The sequence below is a fragment of the Balaenoptera acutorostrata genome, chromosome 2, assembly GCF_949987535.1.
Source record: "Balaenoptera acutorostrata chromosome 2, mBalAcu1.1, whole genome shotgun sequence".
Taxonomy (NCBI): domain Eukaryota; kingdom Metazoa; phylum Chordata; class Mammalia; order Artiodactyla; family Balaenopteridae; genus Balaenoptera; species Balaenoptera acutorostrata.
This window is the reverse complement of record NC_080065.1, coordinates 138,919,059-138,937,345: the sequence shown is the minus strand read 5'-3', so window position 1 is coordinate 138,937,345 and position 18,287 is coordinate 138,919,059. Positions and strand designations below refer to the sequence as shown.

General features: G+C 51.8%; 1 protein-coding gene across 4 annotated transcripts in view; it reads right to left on the bottom strand.

Moving 5' to 3' along the window:
* The window catches only part of GALNT10 (polypeptide N-acetylgalactosaminyltransferase 10), a 226,443-nt gene extending 210,447 nt beyond the window's left edge, over positions 1–15,996 (bottom strand). For 2 of the 4 annotated variants that reach the window (XM_057541243.1, XM_057541244.1), the window contains exon 1: positions 15,696–15,945. Coding sequence is in view for 2 of the 4 variants with exons in the window: in XM_057541240.1 (XP_057397223.1) it covers positions 15,696–15,854 (159 nt within the window). In the remaining 2 variants the exon portion in view is untranslated. Of the gene's footprint in view, positions 1–15,695 lie in introns of all 4 variants that reach the window. The other 2 variants (XM_057541240.1, XM_057541241.1) reach the window with 2 other exon arrangements.
* Positions 15,997–18,287: the final 2,291 nt, after the last annotated feature.

Here is an 18,287-nt window from a genome sequence, read left to right as displayed (position 1 = left end):
TAGCAAGCACACCTTCTCCATCGTCCAGCTTCAGTGACCAGCAGCATCCAGCTGCCTGTGCTTCTTGCTGCTCTATCTCTGCCCGAGGGCTAGTGGCTGCTCCTGTATCTGCTATTCCCACGTTCTTTAGAACATATTTAGAGCGCTCTTCACTTCGTAATAGCCAATCCTTCATTACTCCAATCTCCTGTCACAGTTAATAGTTCTTTATACTCAAAGCTCCATGTCCAGATTACTGGGTGGTTTCTCTCTCCTGATAGAACCCTGACTAACATAATTGTGAATCCTAAAATACGCCTCATACAGAGGGGTTAGGCTAAGGGATTCTGGATCTGACATAATAACAGCATCTATGTACCACTTTTTATATGCCAGGCACTATTCCAAGTGCTTTGTGTATGTGAATTAATTTAATCCTGATTTAAATTAAAATTTTAACAGCGGAAACAGATCCAATAACTTTCCCAAAGTCTCACAGCTAGTAAAGAGCAGAACTGGGATTCAAACCCAGGCAAACCTATGGCTTTATAAGCCTGAGGGTGAGGTGGGGAGGGAGCGAGGAGAGAGGGGGCAGCACAGAGGTCAGCTCAAAGGCTGCCGTGCATCCTCTACCGTGCCTTCAGGGCCCCGTGCCCACTCCACCAATTGCTCACATCCCTGCCCTGGAACTGTGTGCCTAGAGGTCCAGCAGGTCCTTAAGGGCACAAGAGCAGAGACCATGTCCTTTCCTCCCGGAATGTCAAGTGCTTAGCAGAGAGCCCTCCTGGGCACATTCAGGATTCAGTCAAAATCTGCTGGATCAATGACATGTTGAATGAAATAGAACTATAGGCCCCAAAGCCAGCTGAACCACAGGTTGAGCCTTCTGGGTCTCATCCCGCGCTTGGAGCACTCAGGCCCCGCAAGTGCTATCCTGGGAGCTCCTCTGTCCCACCTGGCCTCACGTGCAGACATCTGACAGCAGTTGACAAAAGGACTTCTTAGGTCTTTTTCAACTCTAGATCTCCAGACTCGTCAGAGAGCAAGTCTGATGACATGATTTCTCTGCCCGACACCCTTCACGTCTCTGGGAACCGCCATGTGGAGTCCAGCCCATGGACCTGACCCCACCAACACCCCAGCCTCTCCCAGGCCCACTCCTGGCTCTACTCCTTAGGGGCCAGCAACACTGAACCTAGGAGACCCTGCGCACGCCACATGGTTTTCCCCACTCTGGGCTTTTGACTGTGCTTCCCCTCTGCTGGGAATCCCTATGCTCCCCACCCCTCCCCAGCCCTGCCCCTGCCCTCAGAGACTTAGGTCAGGAGTTCCTCCTTCTGGAAGCATTCCCTGCTCCCACCACCCCTCCTCCATCCATCTGGGCTAACTGGCTCTCCCGTGTGCTCACATATAACCCCGTACCTGCGGCTACCAGAGGGAGATCCCACTGGATCCCGAGTGACTCGGCTGGCGCGAGGAGCCAGGTGTGGTGGTGAAAGCTCAGGACCCTGCAGGCCAACCACAGCTCCATCAGTGACCAGCTCTGTGACCTGGGGTGCAATATTTCATCTCCTTGGTGCTGAGTGCCCTCATCTATAAAATAGGGATATTTATAGTGTGTTTGCCATTGGATTGCTATCAAGATTAAGAACAATAATGTATGTAAGGTGCTTAAGACCGTGTCTGGCCAAAGCAGCCTGCAGAGGAGTTACCATCATGAGCGTCTGAAGCTCAGGGGCTGTGAGTCACGCAGCTTGGTGGCCTCACTACCTGGCACGGCGTCTGGTCCACAGCAGGGTGCAGGGTACGGACGAATGGATTCATTCTCCCTCCACTCCCATAGCCTCCAACCTGCTGCCCCGGCCGCCGGTGCCTCCTGCGTTGCCACTTCCACCTTTCTGAGGCACACCTCGGATCAGGCCATCATCTGTGCAAACTCTATCCCCGGCTTCCCTGTGTCCTGAGGCCCAGCCCAGCCTCCCAATCAGAGCCCCGGTGACACAGCCCTCACTCCCTGCAGTGACTCTCTAACGGGCATCCAAAGGTGCAGTGACTCTGCCACCTGAGAGACCCCGATCCTAGTATGGGTGCTTTGCTAAATTCCTAACCTTCCTCAGGGCCACCTTAGAAGTCACTGCCTTTCAGAAGTCCTTCCTGACCTCTTCCTCCTGGCATCACCTGGCTGACCCCCCCCACTCAGTACTTAGGCTGCTCTGCCTTGTGCACCACATCACTGTGAACTTGACTATGTCCCCTGTAGACTAGGAGCTCTCTGAAGGCAGGGGCTGTTTTCTGTACCTATCACATAGTAATGACCCCCGCCCCAAATCAACTGAGGTGGGACCCAGAACAAAAACAAATTGTTGAAACCACTGTAGTGGGAACTCAAAAAAAAAGAGACAATGCAGTTAGGTAAAAGGCAGAATGTAACGTGTGTTTACTCATTGGTATTCAAGGCTAATGGCTAAGTGTTAAAAAAAAATTTTGAAAGAGGTTGATCTCTTAACAAGGAGAATGGCTTTAGCTAAAGAATACATATGTGCAGGGTAATAAGCTAATCCTCCACAGGAAGTGAGGATTTTTCCCATGAATTAAAAAGGAACTGAAGTAGCTGGAAGAGATTAAGACAATTATCCCTGCCTTTGCCAGCAGTGTTTTGTCCGTCTCCACCCAAACACAACACACAAACATACTCATGCACACACATAAAACAATCTGACGAGAAAATGGTCCATGCGTTAACTTCCTAAGGCTGCCAGAAAACATTACCACAAACTACGCGGCTTAAGAAAAGAAATTTACTGTCTCACAGTTCTGGAGGCTACAAGTTCAGAAGTGAGGTGTTGGCAAGGCCAGGCCTCCCTCTAAAGCCTCTGGGGGAAGATGCGCCTTTGCCTCTTCCAGCTGCTGGTCACCCCAGGCCTCCCGGTTTACACAGCACAGCTCCCACCTCTGCCTCAGACTTCACATGGCCGTCTTCCTTCACTGTGTCCCCCGTCTTATAAAGACACCAGTCAGTCACACATGATTAAGTCACACAAGACCATGCTACTCTAGCATGTCCTCATCTTAACCAAATACATCGGCAATGACCAAGTACGGTCACATTCTGAGGGCCTGGCGTTAGAACTTCAATGTATCTTTTCGGAGGGGGACATGATTCAACCCACAGCAGTCCATTCATCCATGGGAGATGTGGTCCTTGGAGAAAGACCCGCCCAAGGTCATACAGCAACTGAAGGCATTTCCTCCACCAAGAAAACACCAGAACAGGGGGTCAGCAAACCAGGGCCTGCCAACCAGTCTGCTGCCTGATTCTGCAAATAAAGTTTTACTGGCACAGGGCATGCCCATTCATTTATGTATTGTCTCCGCTGCTTCCACACTACAATCACAGGGCTGGGGAGCTGCAGCAGAGATCATATGGCCTGCAAAGCCTAAAATATTCTCTGGGCTACAAGAATACATAAAATACACTGGCCACGTTTGGGGGTGGAATTTCTAGAGAGAGGAGGAAGCCTAGGCCCAAATGGCAGCTCTCTGGGACCCGTTCTCTCCAGCTGGAAGCCCTCTCAGCTGTCCTGCTAGGAAAGCTCCTTCAATTTAACTTCCCTCTGCCTAGAGAAATGGCAAAACATAGCACTACAACATTCGTGCCACTGAAGCTGTACAGATTAAATTCTATAAGCATTTCCGAGAGACAGAGATTAGTTCTCACAGGAAGGTCAAAGAAGACTTTCTGGGAAGGGAAAGACTTGAGAGGAGCCTGCAAAGACGAGTAGTGGACTCTCAAGAAATCCTTTAGGCCACACTGAGCCACCGCATTATTACCTAGGACTCTGCTCAGCTACAGGAAGTGAGTTCCCCATCACTGGAGGTGTTCAAGCCAACGATGGCTGACCATTTGGCAGGGATGCAGTTGGGGGAGACAGGGCAAGATGAAAGACAGTCCCCCGGAATTGTGGATTCCACAGCGGTAGGCGGATGGCTTCTTCAGTCTCATATCTCATCATATTTGCTCAGAGAGACACACACAGCAGAGAGGAGACACGTAGGGAGGGAGTGGGGGTGGAGGGAGAGATACACACACACAGAGAAAAGAGAGTGCTGAGAATCAGAAGGGGTGAAAGAGGCGAACTCACACCCAAAGCCAAAGAGAGCCCACACAAACCACGGAGGGAGGAAATCCACACCAGGGCTTTTTGTCCCCTTAACTGCTACAGAGGAAAAAAAGAGAGAGCAAAACCCTGACAATTAGTTAAAACTAATCAAATGTCCCTTTAATACCTCTGGCTTGGCACCTGGCAGCCTTCTTAATGTGCCCCATTGTTCCTTGGCAGGGCTCTTGGCTGCCTCTCCCGCTGCCAGGGGAGGGGAAGAGCAGCGGCCCAGCCAGGATCCAGGCTGGGGAGGGAGGCCCGGAGAGGCACACCCCAGACACACAGGGATGACTCTGCAGGGAGACCCTACCGCCCTCCCCAGCGGGAAAGTGAACTCACCAGATGGCAAGATCTGGCAACTGCCCAAAGTGAGGGGCGCAGGAAGACTTTCAGGTCTCAAAGCTGACGAGGCCTTTTTACTTGTACTCTGCTCACATGCCAGGAAGGTATTATCCCCACTTTACAGATGAGGCAATGGAGGCCAAGAGAGGTCAAATGACTTGTCACGGGCATCAATAAAACGTGGTAGTTAAGAGGCAGTTAAGCAAAGTTTGAGAGTCAGAAATATGAATCTGAGTCTGAGTCTCACCACTTGTTTGTTCTGCAGGCCCGAGAGGTTACTTAACACTTCCTGAGCCCCCGTTTTCCCATCTGCAAAATGACCATAGTAAGAGCACTTATAACAGTGGAGAAATGAGATGCGACCCAGGCACGGCAGGCAGCAAGAGTGCAATGATTAATGCGGGTTATTGGTACCTCTGTGGTGCCAGGGCGGAAAGAGAGACGGAACTCTCAGCCCAGGACTGGCCACCACGCCAACTGTGCCCTGTCCTCCCACACCCCACTGCCGCACCATCAGCCACCTGGAGCCTCTAAGGAAAGGTTCCGGTAGGGAGGGGGATGGAGCTGCAGCCACTCCTGCCCTGGCAAAGGGCCCTGTCCTCAGAGACCTGGGTGGCTACATTCAGCTGAACTGCCTTCACACAGGCTCTCTCCCAGAAATGCCCTCCGGATGCCTTTGAGGGCCGCCCCCACCCCCAAAAGGCATGTGCCGTTTCTGCTGGGAAAGCCATCTTCCCTCTCATTTCACAGACTCCTAACACTCCCCCTGTAACAGGAGTGTACATACTGGGGCTCCGCGACACGCCAAGAAGCACAGGCAGAAAACAAAGTGGACTCTGTGCTCACGTCGTTGCTAATGAACCTACACGCCCCTGACACAGCGGGAACCAACTATATTAGACAGGGTGGACCTCAGATTCAGAACCCCTAGAGACACAGAGAGGCAAGGCAAGTGGTTCCTAGTCTCACATAGAGCGGGAATCATCCAGATATAAACTTACTTTGAGTCTGTTCAAGAGCCTAAGGCTTATATGTTACATTTCCAAGTAACCACTTTTTCCCCCTGGAAAGTGCATTAGGCTTACAGTCAGAGGACCAGCCTCAGCTCACTGGCTCTGTCACTTGTCCTGTCACTTATGCTCTTTGAACCTCAGCTGGCTCATCTGTCAAGTGACAAACTGGACACAGGTTATAAAGCAGGGCTCCCAAACTCCAATGTCCCCAGAGGCCAGCACAGTTACAGGAAAGGGTGAGGAACCCAGGTTTGAGATCACAAAGTGTGGCAGGGGCCATGGCCGACTCAAGAGCCGGAGCCTGTCTAGACGGGGCAGCTGCTACCCAGATCCAGCCACTTTTTGTGATGCTGTAACCCGGGCCCAGCTGCTAGACCTTTCCATTTTCCCCCAAAAGCCAGAAAAGATAATTTTTAAAAATGTGAAATATTCCAATGTTTAGGTACTGACAACAACTTACTAACATTTAAAAATAAAGACATCCGGGGCTTCCCTGGTGGCGCAGTGGTTGAGAGTCTGCCTGCCAATGCAGGGGACACGGGTTCGAGCCCTGGTCTGGGAAGATCCCACATGCCGCGGAGCGGCTAGGCCCGTGAGCCACAGTTACTGAGCCTGCGCGTCTGGAGCCTGTGCCCCACAACAAGAGAGGCCGCGATAATGAGAGGCCCACGCACCGCGATGAAGAGTGGCCCCCACTTGCCACAACTGGAGAAAGCCCTCGCACAGAAACGAAGACCCAACACAGCCATAAATAAATAAATAAATAAATATTTAAAAATAAAGACATCCAACCATTTATGGGCCAGCATTGGATGAACCACACAAAACATGTCTCTGGGCTACATGTGGCCCACAGGCCACCAGTTTGCAACCTCCAATAAAATACCATATAAGGTTGTTTTTTTTTTAAAAGTAATACAAACGTCAAATAAAGTAATAAAAGAAGTTATCTGAAGGAGACAGCCATTAAGGTTTATTACCAATAAAATAACCAGGAATTCAAACTATAGTCCCTGGTGCCCCAAAAACAGTCACTAATTTTTCAGTAAAGTTAGGTGCTGAATTTAGAAACTGGTTATTTCACAGACGCGCGCACACAGGTATGCGTTTTAACTGTCAGCAGCTGACTGATCAATGCTCAGGAGGAGGCATGCAGAAATAACAGTTTTCAGTTGAGCACATACAATGTGCTTTAGCAGTGGGAAGTAATTTTCACACACTCCCCCGCCAAGATGTTTCCAACCTGTTTCCCTTTATGAAACCCCCTTCCTCCAAAGCCCGGCCAGCCCGCTCGGCTCAGCAGCCCTGGCCTCTCCCTCTTCCAGGAGGCTGACATTTGTAACGGGGCGAGACCAGCCCAAACATACAACCCCGGTTAACTGGGAAGCTGCCCAGGAGTGAGGCTCCCAGGCGGCCCGTGGGACCTGCTGCAATACTGCACTGAGGCATTCGGCTCGCAGAAGAGCATTCCAGAGCCAACACAATGGATCCAAGAACCAGGCTCGTGGGGCTCTCAGCGATAACCTCCCACGTCCGTCTGGGGAAGAGGGTGGACTCACCCGAGGTCAGAGGATGGCAAGGCAGCAGGAGGGAGCCTCGGGCTGTGAGCTCTGCTCTGCTCGAGGGAGACACCTGGGCTGGAACCCTGTTTCCATCACTTCCCAGCTGTGTGGCCCCGGATACGTCATGGAACCTCTCTGCTCATTTTCTTACCTTTAATGTCATTTAATCACCACGACACGACGAAGGAATGCTGACTGTGCTCATTTTAGGAGAAGGCAGAGCTGGGCCTGGGAATCAGGGGTCCAGTTCCCAATCACACACTCTCTCCAACTCAAGGGAGAGGCCCCTAGGGTCTCCATAATGTGACCCCTTCCTGGGAAGGCCCTGAGTTCAATACCCACCCCCTCTGTGGGCACCTCACCTTTGCCCCCACAGCAGGAAGGCAGAGGACCCAACTGCGAAAGGCAACAGATCACAGGCACCAGCGGAAAGCAAAGCTTTAGGGCCCCAGAGAGTCCCTGTGGCCCACTGCAGAGGGATCTGCAAAATGCACGGCCCATCCCAGATGCCAATCGCAGACTCTGAGCTGTCTGCATCTGACATGGCACCATTATTAACAGGCACCAGAGTCCCCCGGGGAGAGCTGGCTGGCAACCTGCGGAAGCTGCAGCTAAACACACTCCCCAGGAATAGACGTTCGAAGCGCTCCTGGGGGGAAAGGAGTTAAGCACCTGGAGAGGAAGGCGAGGTCTGCCTCCTGGGGGTGCTGACAAGCTGGGGACATGGGCGGATAGGAGAGATTTCCCTGCTGGATTCTCAGCAGGATCTGCTGAATACATGGCTCCTTGGCCCACCCCAGTCTGGCCCAAGCAGGCTCCTTGGGCACGGGTCCTGGAGCCTCCACCGTTACCAGGCTCCTCAGGGACGCCGAAGCGCCCCGCAGTTCCAGAAGAACCATTCCCCGAGGTCAGGCTTCCTGCACTCGGCCAGCAGTCACCGAGCACCCACACATCATTCACTCACTCACCTGCTCCTTCGGTCCCTCAGCAAATACTTTGGGCAGTCAAGAGAGGGTGACTGGGATGGAGGTTCCTTCAGGAGCAGACAGGCTGGACAGATCAAAAACGATGACTACACTGCATGTTTTCATAAGGGGCTCTGGACCCCTGAGGAGAGACGGCTGCCCCAGGCTGCCCCAGCAGGGGTGAGTCAGGTTTAGGGGCAAGATGGCAGGGAAGAAGGGTGTCAGAGGCAAGGGAGCAGCATGTGTGGAGGTCCAGAGGCTCACAGAACACACAGACAGGGGCAGGGAGGGAGAAGCAGAAAGAAAGGCAGGACCATGCCTTCCTGGAAAGGCCTCTGGTCTAAATGGGCAGAGAAAGCCGGGGGCTCAGGGGAACTAAAGCAGGGTGAGAGACCCCTGGGGGCTAGAGTGACCAAAGAATACTTCCTGGAAGCAGCGAAGAATATTGCCTAGAAGGATGCAGAGGATTTGTGTTTTCTCCTCGGGGAGGAAGTAGGTGGGCACCCCCAATGATGGATTCAGATTCCAAAGAGTCAGGGAGTGGGGTACAAAGAGCAGCCTGTGCCATGAGGCCAACCACCTATCCTCCACCTTCCAGACAAAGACAATATAAGCATCCCTCCCTACCTCCGCCACAGGGAGGCCAAGAAGAATGGACCCCTACTCTAAGCCAGGCACTGTCCACAAGCAGCAGCACTACCACACTCACTGAGCGCTTTCTGTACCAGGCCTGGTGCTCAGGGTCTCACCCACAGTGACTCACCCAACCCTTAGAATGCCCACCCCCACAGAGTTAACATTATGCCCATTTTACAGGCCAAGAATTCCAGGCACAGAGGTCAAGTGACTTGCCCAAGGCCAGAGATCTGAACCAGGCAGTGTAGCTCCAAAGCCAAAGTCCTACACGTTGCTCCACAGTGTCTCAATCTAGTGAGACTGGGGAGTCGCTATGCCAATGGGGCTTCGGCAGGGGTGGGGTGAAGGTTCCTCGTCAAGGTCACCAAATGACCTTGTGGGCTCACCGAGGAAGTTCAGTCTTAGAGCAATGGTCACTACCCTCTGTGCAGACATCTGGGCTCCCATGGCAGCCTCGCAGGAGGGGTGGAGGGGCGGTGTGGAAAGCAGGGTCTTTCTCCCGCCTCAGCGCTGGGTCAGAGACTCACAGGCTCAAATACCAGCTCCACAACCACACGCTGTGCATCCTTGGGCCATCCTTGGGCAAATACCTGTACCTCTGTGAGCCTCCACTCCCTCACTGGCTCCCACCTGTCTATAATTGTGAGTATTTAACAAGACATACAGGTAAAGGGCTTATGAGTCCAATGCCTAGCAGAATAAGTGCTAAATAAATGGTAGCTGCTATTAATTATTATTGACATTACCATCTTATCATCTACATCATCATCTTTCTTGTTAGTGTCATTTCATACTGTGGCTTTTATCATCTAGGAAATCTGAAGACCATTCAGCATCTGAAGCTCAGAATTCTCTCAAAACCAAAGAGAAGGAAGAAATGGGCCTGCTTTTCCCCTTCCCTCTCCTATCTATACTCAGCAGAGGGCAGCAAACAGGAACCATCCAAAGATAAGAGGAGAGAGACACATGGAGAGAAAGCTACACACTCATAAATACACACCCACCCACCACAGCAAGCAGAATTGTTTAGCTTCCTCTAGCTTCCAAAGTATGAACACTCCGCCTCCTCCAGCTAAGAAGGGCCAGGCAGAAAAAACCTCGAAGCTGAAGAGACAGAAGTTCTTTTTCAGCTTGAGACAAATTTTCAACGAACTGCCTTTTAATGGGGGGTGGAGGAGTGGGGGAGAGGGACAGCTCTCAGGACACCTGTGAGGGGAAAGGAAGGCGGCAGCAGAACTCATAAGATTAAATAAAAGCAGCTTTTAACTGCTTCTTATCTTAACCCTCCACTTACCCTGTGCTGGAAGCATTTGCGCCCGGGCTTTCCCCACGGGGACACTGAGGCCCACAGAGTGAATCATCTCAGCCAGGGGTGGCAGAGCTGGGATGAGGATACAGACCTCCAGGCTGCAGGTTCAGTAACTAAAACTGAGTCCAAGATGGCAAAGAGATTTTATCTCAAGGCCCAGGTCTGATGCCCAGCAGTGACTGCCCGGGACACTGTGTCAGCAGGATTCTGGAGTGGACATTTGTTGGCTTCATCCCTAGATTTCATTTCCCCTCCTCCCCATGAGAGCATCCAGATTTTTCTCCTGGAACCTGCTCTTCCTATGATTTGGGTGGCCTGACCCCTCCCCTAGCTGCAGGGTGGGTTAGGTCAATCAGCATAGCTCATCCTCCTGACAAGTGTCAATGGTTAGATCCAAATTGGGCCAATAACACCTAAGGAGTCTCGCTAGAGTTGATAGGAAACAAGTTTCCACTCTCTTATAAAGAAGCTACCAGAAGAAGCAGACTCTCTCCTGTAGGATCTGGGTGTGGATACAAGGTGAGAAAGAGCCTCAACCATTTCTTGCTACCTTGGGGGCTCAGTCTACGATGTGAACCTCCAGAACATACCACACCTGAAGTCCACTGCAGTTACAGGAGTTAATATATTCCCTTACTCAGTTCAGCCTACGTGGCTTAATTCCTTCTGTTAACTGCAACTGAGAGAATCTGAGGTGGCTCTTAGACTCAGATTGGCTCTGTCTGCCACGGGGAGCAGTAACAGTGCCACATGCTATGCATCCTTTTAATTCCTCTATTGCCCTGCTGGATCCCATTGCCACCTTAAAATTTAATACATTTCACTTGCTTTAAAACTGTAAAAATTTGGAAAGAAAATTTACAAAAATAGATCTGCAAAAAAGCCCGGTAAGTTCCAGCAGATAATCGGTCTCGATACGTACTGGCCTCCAAAACTGGGAGTGATAATCTTGGCTCATGAGGGATATAATCGTAGAGAAGGATCAAATATTAGGATGTGAAGGGAAAAAACATGCATGGTGAGACAGAGCAAGAACTTGGAGAAGAAGTGGGCTCTGGTCTGCCTCCCTCCCTCTGAGAACTGCTTTCCCCTCTCCTGGGCCTCAGTTTTCGTATCTACTACATGAGGGGCTTGGACTAGATAACTTCTGTAGCACCTTTCCTGCTCTGACATGCATAGAACCTATAGCAAACATGTTCTGACTGTCTTCCAAGTGCGAAGGCTTAAGCTATGTGCTAGAGGAGGATGTGGTTTCTACGCCAAGACATTTCCGGGACGAGAGGCCACGATGCACTCCTTAGCCACAGGAACTCAGGCATGTATAGCCTACCTCCTTTCCTGGGCATGAGGACAATGGTTCTCTGAGAAGCAGGACTCAAATTATTTAAGTCTTCCTGGGGGCATCGGGGGCAAGGGGGCATCAGCTCTTCCCTTGCTGGCTCTGACACATACATGACATACAGTCAGATATACGCATGATACAGAGCCCACTGCAAACACCTTGTGAGCATTTAGCTGCCACGGGACACATTTCTGGCTGCCAAGTTTGCCTCAGGGTGTCTTTTAGTGATGAGATCCTGATGCCATCTCTGTGTAAGAGCTGACTGCGGACAAGGTACAATTAGCAAGCAAGATGGTTATCCTTTAAATGGGCCTTTGCTTTTACATTCCTGATTCCATTCTTTGTTATCATGTCACTGGAGCCAACAGATGAAAGGCTGAACACAGCCTGAGAGAAGGCATTAGAGTATAAACATACCCCTAAGTAGTGGTCTCATCACAAGGTAGATATGGCGGCCTGTTTAAACACACTTCTGCTATCCAGGCCTTTCCAACACAAGCTTCCAAACTCACAGAACCCCAGGATGCTGGAGTTGGGAAAGTCCTAACAAAGTATCTATCCCCTACAGTGCAAATAAGATTCAACATGCCATTAACTCCACTTGAGTAGCAGTGTTGAGAAACAGTCGGAGGCCAAGTTTGGGCTTCGAGGGAAAGTGATTGATTAGCAATGTCTGCCCTGGCCAGGGGAGGGGAAGCACTCTTCTGACACACATTTACCTTTCTCCTTCTGAATCTAAGCCCTCACTTCACAGGTGGAGAATCTAAGGCCCAGAGGGGTTAAACCACTTTCCTGAGGTCACACAGTGAGTTCAGGGCAAGAGAGTAAACTAAAACCCAGGCCTCTGTTCCCAGACCTTTCTCAGTTGGGCTCCCTAGGAAACTGCAAGCCTAGGATGAAAAAAGAATGTAGGAAGTCAGATTTGCTCAGGTAAATCAACAACCCTTCCCCAGTGGCATCAGATTTCAGTTGGGCAAGCAGACAAAGAAGTGATTAGCAATCTAAAGGATCCCAACCCCTCTGCAGAAAATTAAACAAATCATTCCATGGCTACATTTCTGTGGTACTTAACTTCCTGATGGGTAAGGCTCTGCCACCAGGAAGAATAAAAAAACGGGGCGGGGGGAGGGAAGTACTGATTTCTGGATGTTCTAAGAACAAAGTTCAGCTCTGACACAATGAGAAAAACTCTTGATATTTGAAAATTAAAGTCGTTGGTATTCCATTATCCCACCAATTTCTATTGCATGCTTGCTATTATCCAATGAAGTCATTTTCACAAGAGATTATGGCTCAGAAATAGGGAGGGACTGCATCACATTTCTTAACACGGGTTCTTAATAGCCAGTTCCCAAGCCTGGAATATGAAACAGACCAGAGAATTAAACCAAGCTGTTAAACAGATTGGGACTAGAAATGAGAGGCACCCCCGAAATTAAAATGAAGATGGCTTCAAGACTGGCTTTTCTTGCTTGGTTTTGCAACTTTCCAAGAAGCCAGCTGTCCGACCAGATGAATGCTCAAATCCTTGAAGCTTTATGTGTCCTTTACAAATCAGCTGCCCTACCCAGCTCCAGTAGTACACTAAGCATAAGCTAGCATAAATTACACAGACTTATGTTCTAGCAGATGATAAACCCTCTGAATTTAAAATCCTGTATTCTTTAATCCAGTGGAGAAATCAAGGAGTTAAAGGACTAAAACAGTGAGTATGTTACCATCAAGGAAACTTCTCTCAAATCCACAAGGAATATAGTTTTCATTTGGATAAAATCCTGTTGTCCGACTTCCCTCCAGAGCCTCTGCAGTTATTTCTACTCAAAAGATCAATGAGGTGCTCTGGGGTAATTCTCAACAATTACAGGAGTGACAAGCTGAGCTCAGAACTGGTCAGCCCTGTCGAAAGAAGCTCTGTGTGCTTGAGATGCCAGATTCCCCAGATAGCAGCCTGATGTGGTACGTGCACGTTCCAGCGCTCTGGGATGAGGGATGGAACACCAGCACTCTGAGAAGTCAGCCTCCTCCCTTGAGGCCAGCTGACATTCAAAAGGACTCGAGGCCAAGCCTAGTGCTGTGCATCTGCAGGAGAGTGAAACAAAAAAGGGGCTGTGTGGAAAATTGGCAGGGTGTTCCTGAAAGGCAGCAGATGAATGCTGAATCCTATGGCACCTAGAAGAGCTGATCGTTGGGGAAACAGCTCCATTCTACTGCTCCCAGGAGGCTAAGATATTTTCTTTAAAGCAAGGAGCATCAGTTGGCACCCCCTACCACCACCACCAAACCCCTTTACCACTTCTTTCTCCTCTTCCCCTTCATGATATTCCAGAGAAAAAGAAATGAACAAGAACTAGACCTTCCCAGATGAGCCTCTCTGTCCATTTCAGTTAAGGGCTCCGAGCAGCGCCCAGCTGTTGCTCCCCTCTCTCTCTGCCCAAAAGGCTGCCTTACTCCGTCAATCCCCTCTTGTGCAAGTGACTAATTTACTTTGAAAGCTCAGGCCAAACTGGCAGTTAACCTTGACCTTCTCTCTACACATCTGGATCTATAGAAAATGAAAATCAGGATTTCTCTGGCATCCACAGCAAATGAAATACGAGGGCTTTCTCCAGGCAGAGGCAGAATGTCAGGAGCTCTTTCAGAACTGGCTACAGCTATTCCAAAGGAGAGTCTGCACTTGGGCAGGACAATGCCCCCTTGATCTGGGGCTGTGTCCAGTACGGAGTCCTCACAGCTAGGGATGCTACAAGGGGCTCCTGCCTCAGGAAAGGAAAAAGAAGTGGCCATTGTCCTCCACATTTGTTCACTGACAGTATCACAGAAAGCTGGAGCTGGACCAGTAACCACATTTTACAGATGGAGAAAGGGAGGCTCAGAGAGGGAGATGGGAGGTGGTCAAGGACACACACAGCAAGTTAACAGTAAAACTGAGGACAGAACCCTGAACTCCTGACCCTGATGCTAGTACAGGGTGGGAACAGATTTCATGAAGGAAAAACCCATATAGATACAGAATTTAAGAGAGGCGTCGAAGTCAGCTGCCAGGGTTTGAACCAGGGGTTTAGGAAAGGAGTTGGGGCCTTACTTTCCAAACAGTAGATCTACCAAAAGGATTAACCAGGTCCTCCAGGATGGTTTGCAACAATTACCAGAATGACAGGCTGCCCTCAAACTGGTCAGCCCTGTCGCAAAGAGCCCTCTGTACTCAAGACAGCTGATCCTGGGAAGAGAAAGGAAATCCATCCAAAGTCAGCCTCTTCCCTTATCCGGCCGACCATCAGTCAAGTTCAACCCTGATGCACAACTTATCCACTTCCCACGGGACCAAGCAAATGCCACAAGAGAACCTGAAATGTCCCACTGTGTGAAACAGTTCATGCATATATAGCCTCACTGGCACCTACTGAGCTAGGAGCTAGGACAGTAGAAGTGATGTGACAGAGCTTTTGCTATCAGTCTACATGTACTCTTCTCTCTCTCTCTCTCTCTCTCTCTCTCTCTCTCTCACACACACACACACACACACACACAAATGTACATAGGTGAGTTCAGAGGAGGCAAAAATAATTAAGATTTCAGTCTTGGCTGCAAGAAACACAACACCTAATCAGCCTGGACAAGTTCAGAAGGGGTCATGGGTACTCTGAGAAGGGACAGGGGAAGCATCTGATGTTCCATCCTCAGAGCACTGGGCACAAGTAGCCTCTGGGGAATTTGAGGGTTCTCCCACCACAGCCCCCACTTCTGGACTCCCAGAAAGTCAAAGGCAGCAGGCCCCTCAAAGACCAGGAGCTCCACCACCGTTCCCCAGGGCCTGAAGCTCCAAGGAGAGCGTGATCCTTGCATCCTCCGAGGAATCCACAGGATCTGGGAAAGAAAGACGGCTGGGAAAGAAGGAGGGTGGAGAGGACGAAGGCCCAGGTATCTCTTTGGGCAGATGGGTAAACAAGAAAAGGAGCTGACCTGAGTAGGAAACATCGCGATCAGCAGATGGGGGGAAAAGCAGAAAAGATCTGGACACCAAATAGAAGGACCAGCATCTCTAGAAGAAGGAGTCATCCTGGGATACAGGGCTGCAGGATCCTCCAAAAGAGAGGGATGCTGGAAGAGGTGAGGGGACACCAGACAGGGACAGAAAAGAGGATGGTAACCTACGGGAAGAAACAGACCATCACACTGGGCATCAGTTGGTTCGGTTTCGGAATAGCGTAGGACAAATCCTATCCTTCCCTGAGCCTCAATTTTCCCATCTAAAACAATGGGAAGAACCGAGGAGTCTCTGGAGCTAACTCTGAGGAGGCAGACAGGGGCCGATGAAGGAAGGAACCGAAGGCCAGAAGTGAATTCAGGAAGAGCGTGTTTCCAACTCCATGGCAACTGGGGGACTCACCTGTCCGGCCGCCGGGGCCACCGCTGCTCCGGATCCCCCGGGTGTGCCGTCGGGCTGCCGCTCGCGGTACAGCGCCCAGAGCCCCACGTTGGGCAGAAGGACCAGGGCCGCCAGCACCAGCGCCACCGCCTGCAGAAGCCGCTTCTCCTTCCGCCTCATCGGGGCCGGTCAGCCCCGCCGCGCCCCGCCGGCCCCGCCGCGCCGCCCCCAGCTCCGCGCGTCCGCCCGTCCGCCCGGCGGCGGCAGTACCTCAGCAAAGAGAAGCGACCGCGGCGCCGGCCCCGCTCCAACTCCGCGGCACTTCCGCCGCTCGCCAGCTGGGGAGCCGGACTCCGCCACCGCGCCGCCACCGCGGGGGGGGGGGGGGTCGCCGCCAACACCGCCACCCCCTAGTCCTGCCGAGCCGCGCGTCCCACCCCGCCTCCTCGGGGTCGACTGCCGAGAGCCATACGCCGCGAGCCGCGGCCTTCTCGCTGCTCTTTCTGCTCCTCCCGGACGCGGCGAGGGCCCAGTGCAGACCGCTCCCCCCTCTCGGGCCGCGATGGTGCGGCCCGCTCCTCCGCTGCTCCCCCGCCCGCGGGAGCTTTGCGAAAGTCGGGGAGTTGGCAAGTTGGGCGCTAACTGGTGTCGGCAGGGACGCGCTCCCAGGGACCCCAAAGTCCCGCCCGGCCACTTCGGCTCCGGACTCCAGCCGAGAGTTTTCGGGCTCCCCAGGGATATGCAAATCGTGCTGGGGCCCGGCCGGACACTCCGCGCCTGGGAGTAGGGCTGTGACTTCCCACCCCCAGAGGGTCGGTCCCGAGGACCTGCGGACCTCCTTTGCCCCCCGGGCCTCGGCGTTCCCAGGCGGGAAAAGGAGCCGCAGCTGCGCTGCACGCGCGAGGTTCTGTGGGCGGGCCCTGGTTTTCTTCCCTCCGAGTTCCTGGCAGTAGGTGTGAATGCCCTCTGTAAACTGGGGTGTGCTGTCCCCCACCCCACCCCGCCACCTGTCTGTTGTCCCTGCCAACCGGCGGGGAGGTGCCCGGAGCTTCTCTGCAGGACTTTTTCTCACGTGAATACAGCCTCCTTGGAGTTGGAATGCCCTCCAGTCCTACGTGTGCCTCTGGGCACTCAGCTCACGGAGCCCTTTCTCGAAACCTTTTGTCGGTTCCTATCTCCCCTTCAGCTACTCAGCAAACTGTGCCAGGCACCGGGATGAAATGAAAACAGGCTCGAGCCCTGACATCTGGGAGCAGAAACATTAAACACATAATCGCATTAGACAAGCGAATGTGTCTATAACCGTGGTGAGGGTTCTGAGGAAGTCGGGCCGTCTGGGCTCTGCGGAAGGACCGCCAAGGGACCCGACTCCGATGGCGATACCTGTGGCTCCTACAATGCTCTTCACTTAATTGCTTCCTCTCTGATGCCGAGGAATGACGCGCCCTCTTGGTTGCCTTCCTTTTTGCCATCCCCACATGCGTTCTCTTGATTTTCTGGGTCTCCAGCCCAGCCGCTGACCCCCGTGCCTGGCTAGCTGCTAGCCCCCCAGTCTTGGACCAGCATCCTGACGAGTCCTGCTTCCCAGTTCTTCCAGCTCCAGGGTGAGCAGTGGAGATTCAGTTTTCCGCAATCATAGCTCGGATCTTGACATCTGCTACAAAACCTTCAAAACTCCCATCTTTGGACTTCCCTGGTGGCGCAGTGGTTAAGAATCCGCCTGCCAATGCAGGGGACACGGGTTCGAGCCCTGGTCTGGGAAGATCCCACATGCCTCAGAGCAACTAAGCCCATGAGGCACAACTGCTGAGCCTGCACCCTAGAGCCTGCGAGCCACAACTACTGAGCCCGTGTGCCACAACTACTGAAGCCCCCGCACCTAGAGCCCGTGCTCCACATCAAGAGAAGGCACCGCGATGAGGAGCCCACGCACCACAGTGAAGAGTAGCCCCCGCTCTCCGCAACTAGAGAAAGCCCGCGTGCAAAGAAGACCCAACACAGACATTAATTAATTAATTTAAAAAAAACCCAACTCCCATCACCTAAGCTAGAGCTGATCAAACATTCTCTCCTGCTTTCTGCCCTGCCCTGCTAGTTGCTGGCTGTTTTCCTTCATGTGCTGTGGACCACGCAGCTCCTTCCACCCAGAAAGCCTGCTCTTCTCCATCTCTGTCGGTGGAAACCTGGTCCATCCTCCTATTCTCTAGTTGAACTGCCACCTCCTCCATGAAGTCCTCCAAAACTCCTCCTCAGGGGGCTGCTGTCTTTGGATTTGTCACAGTAGTGCTTACCTTTTATTGAAATACTTACTCTATGCCAGGCACCATGTTAAACCCTTGGCAAGCGTTACCTCTTTTAATGCTCACAGTTACTCTGTGAGGTAAGTGCTTTTCTTATCCTTGTTTGCAAGTGAGATTCAGATTAAAGAAAGCTGCAGCCAGAATGCTCCTGGTTTAACAAAGATCAGGTAAGATCATCCCTCTGCTCAAATCCCTCCAATGGCTTCGCATCTTCCACTGGATTCCTAGAAGGAACTACAAGGTCCTACAAGGCTATTTATGAACAGCCCTCACCCTTTACTCTCTTCATTGTGCCCCAGCCCACTGGCCTTCT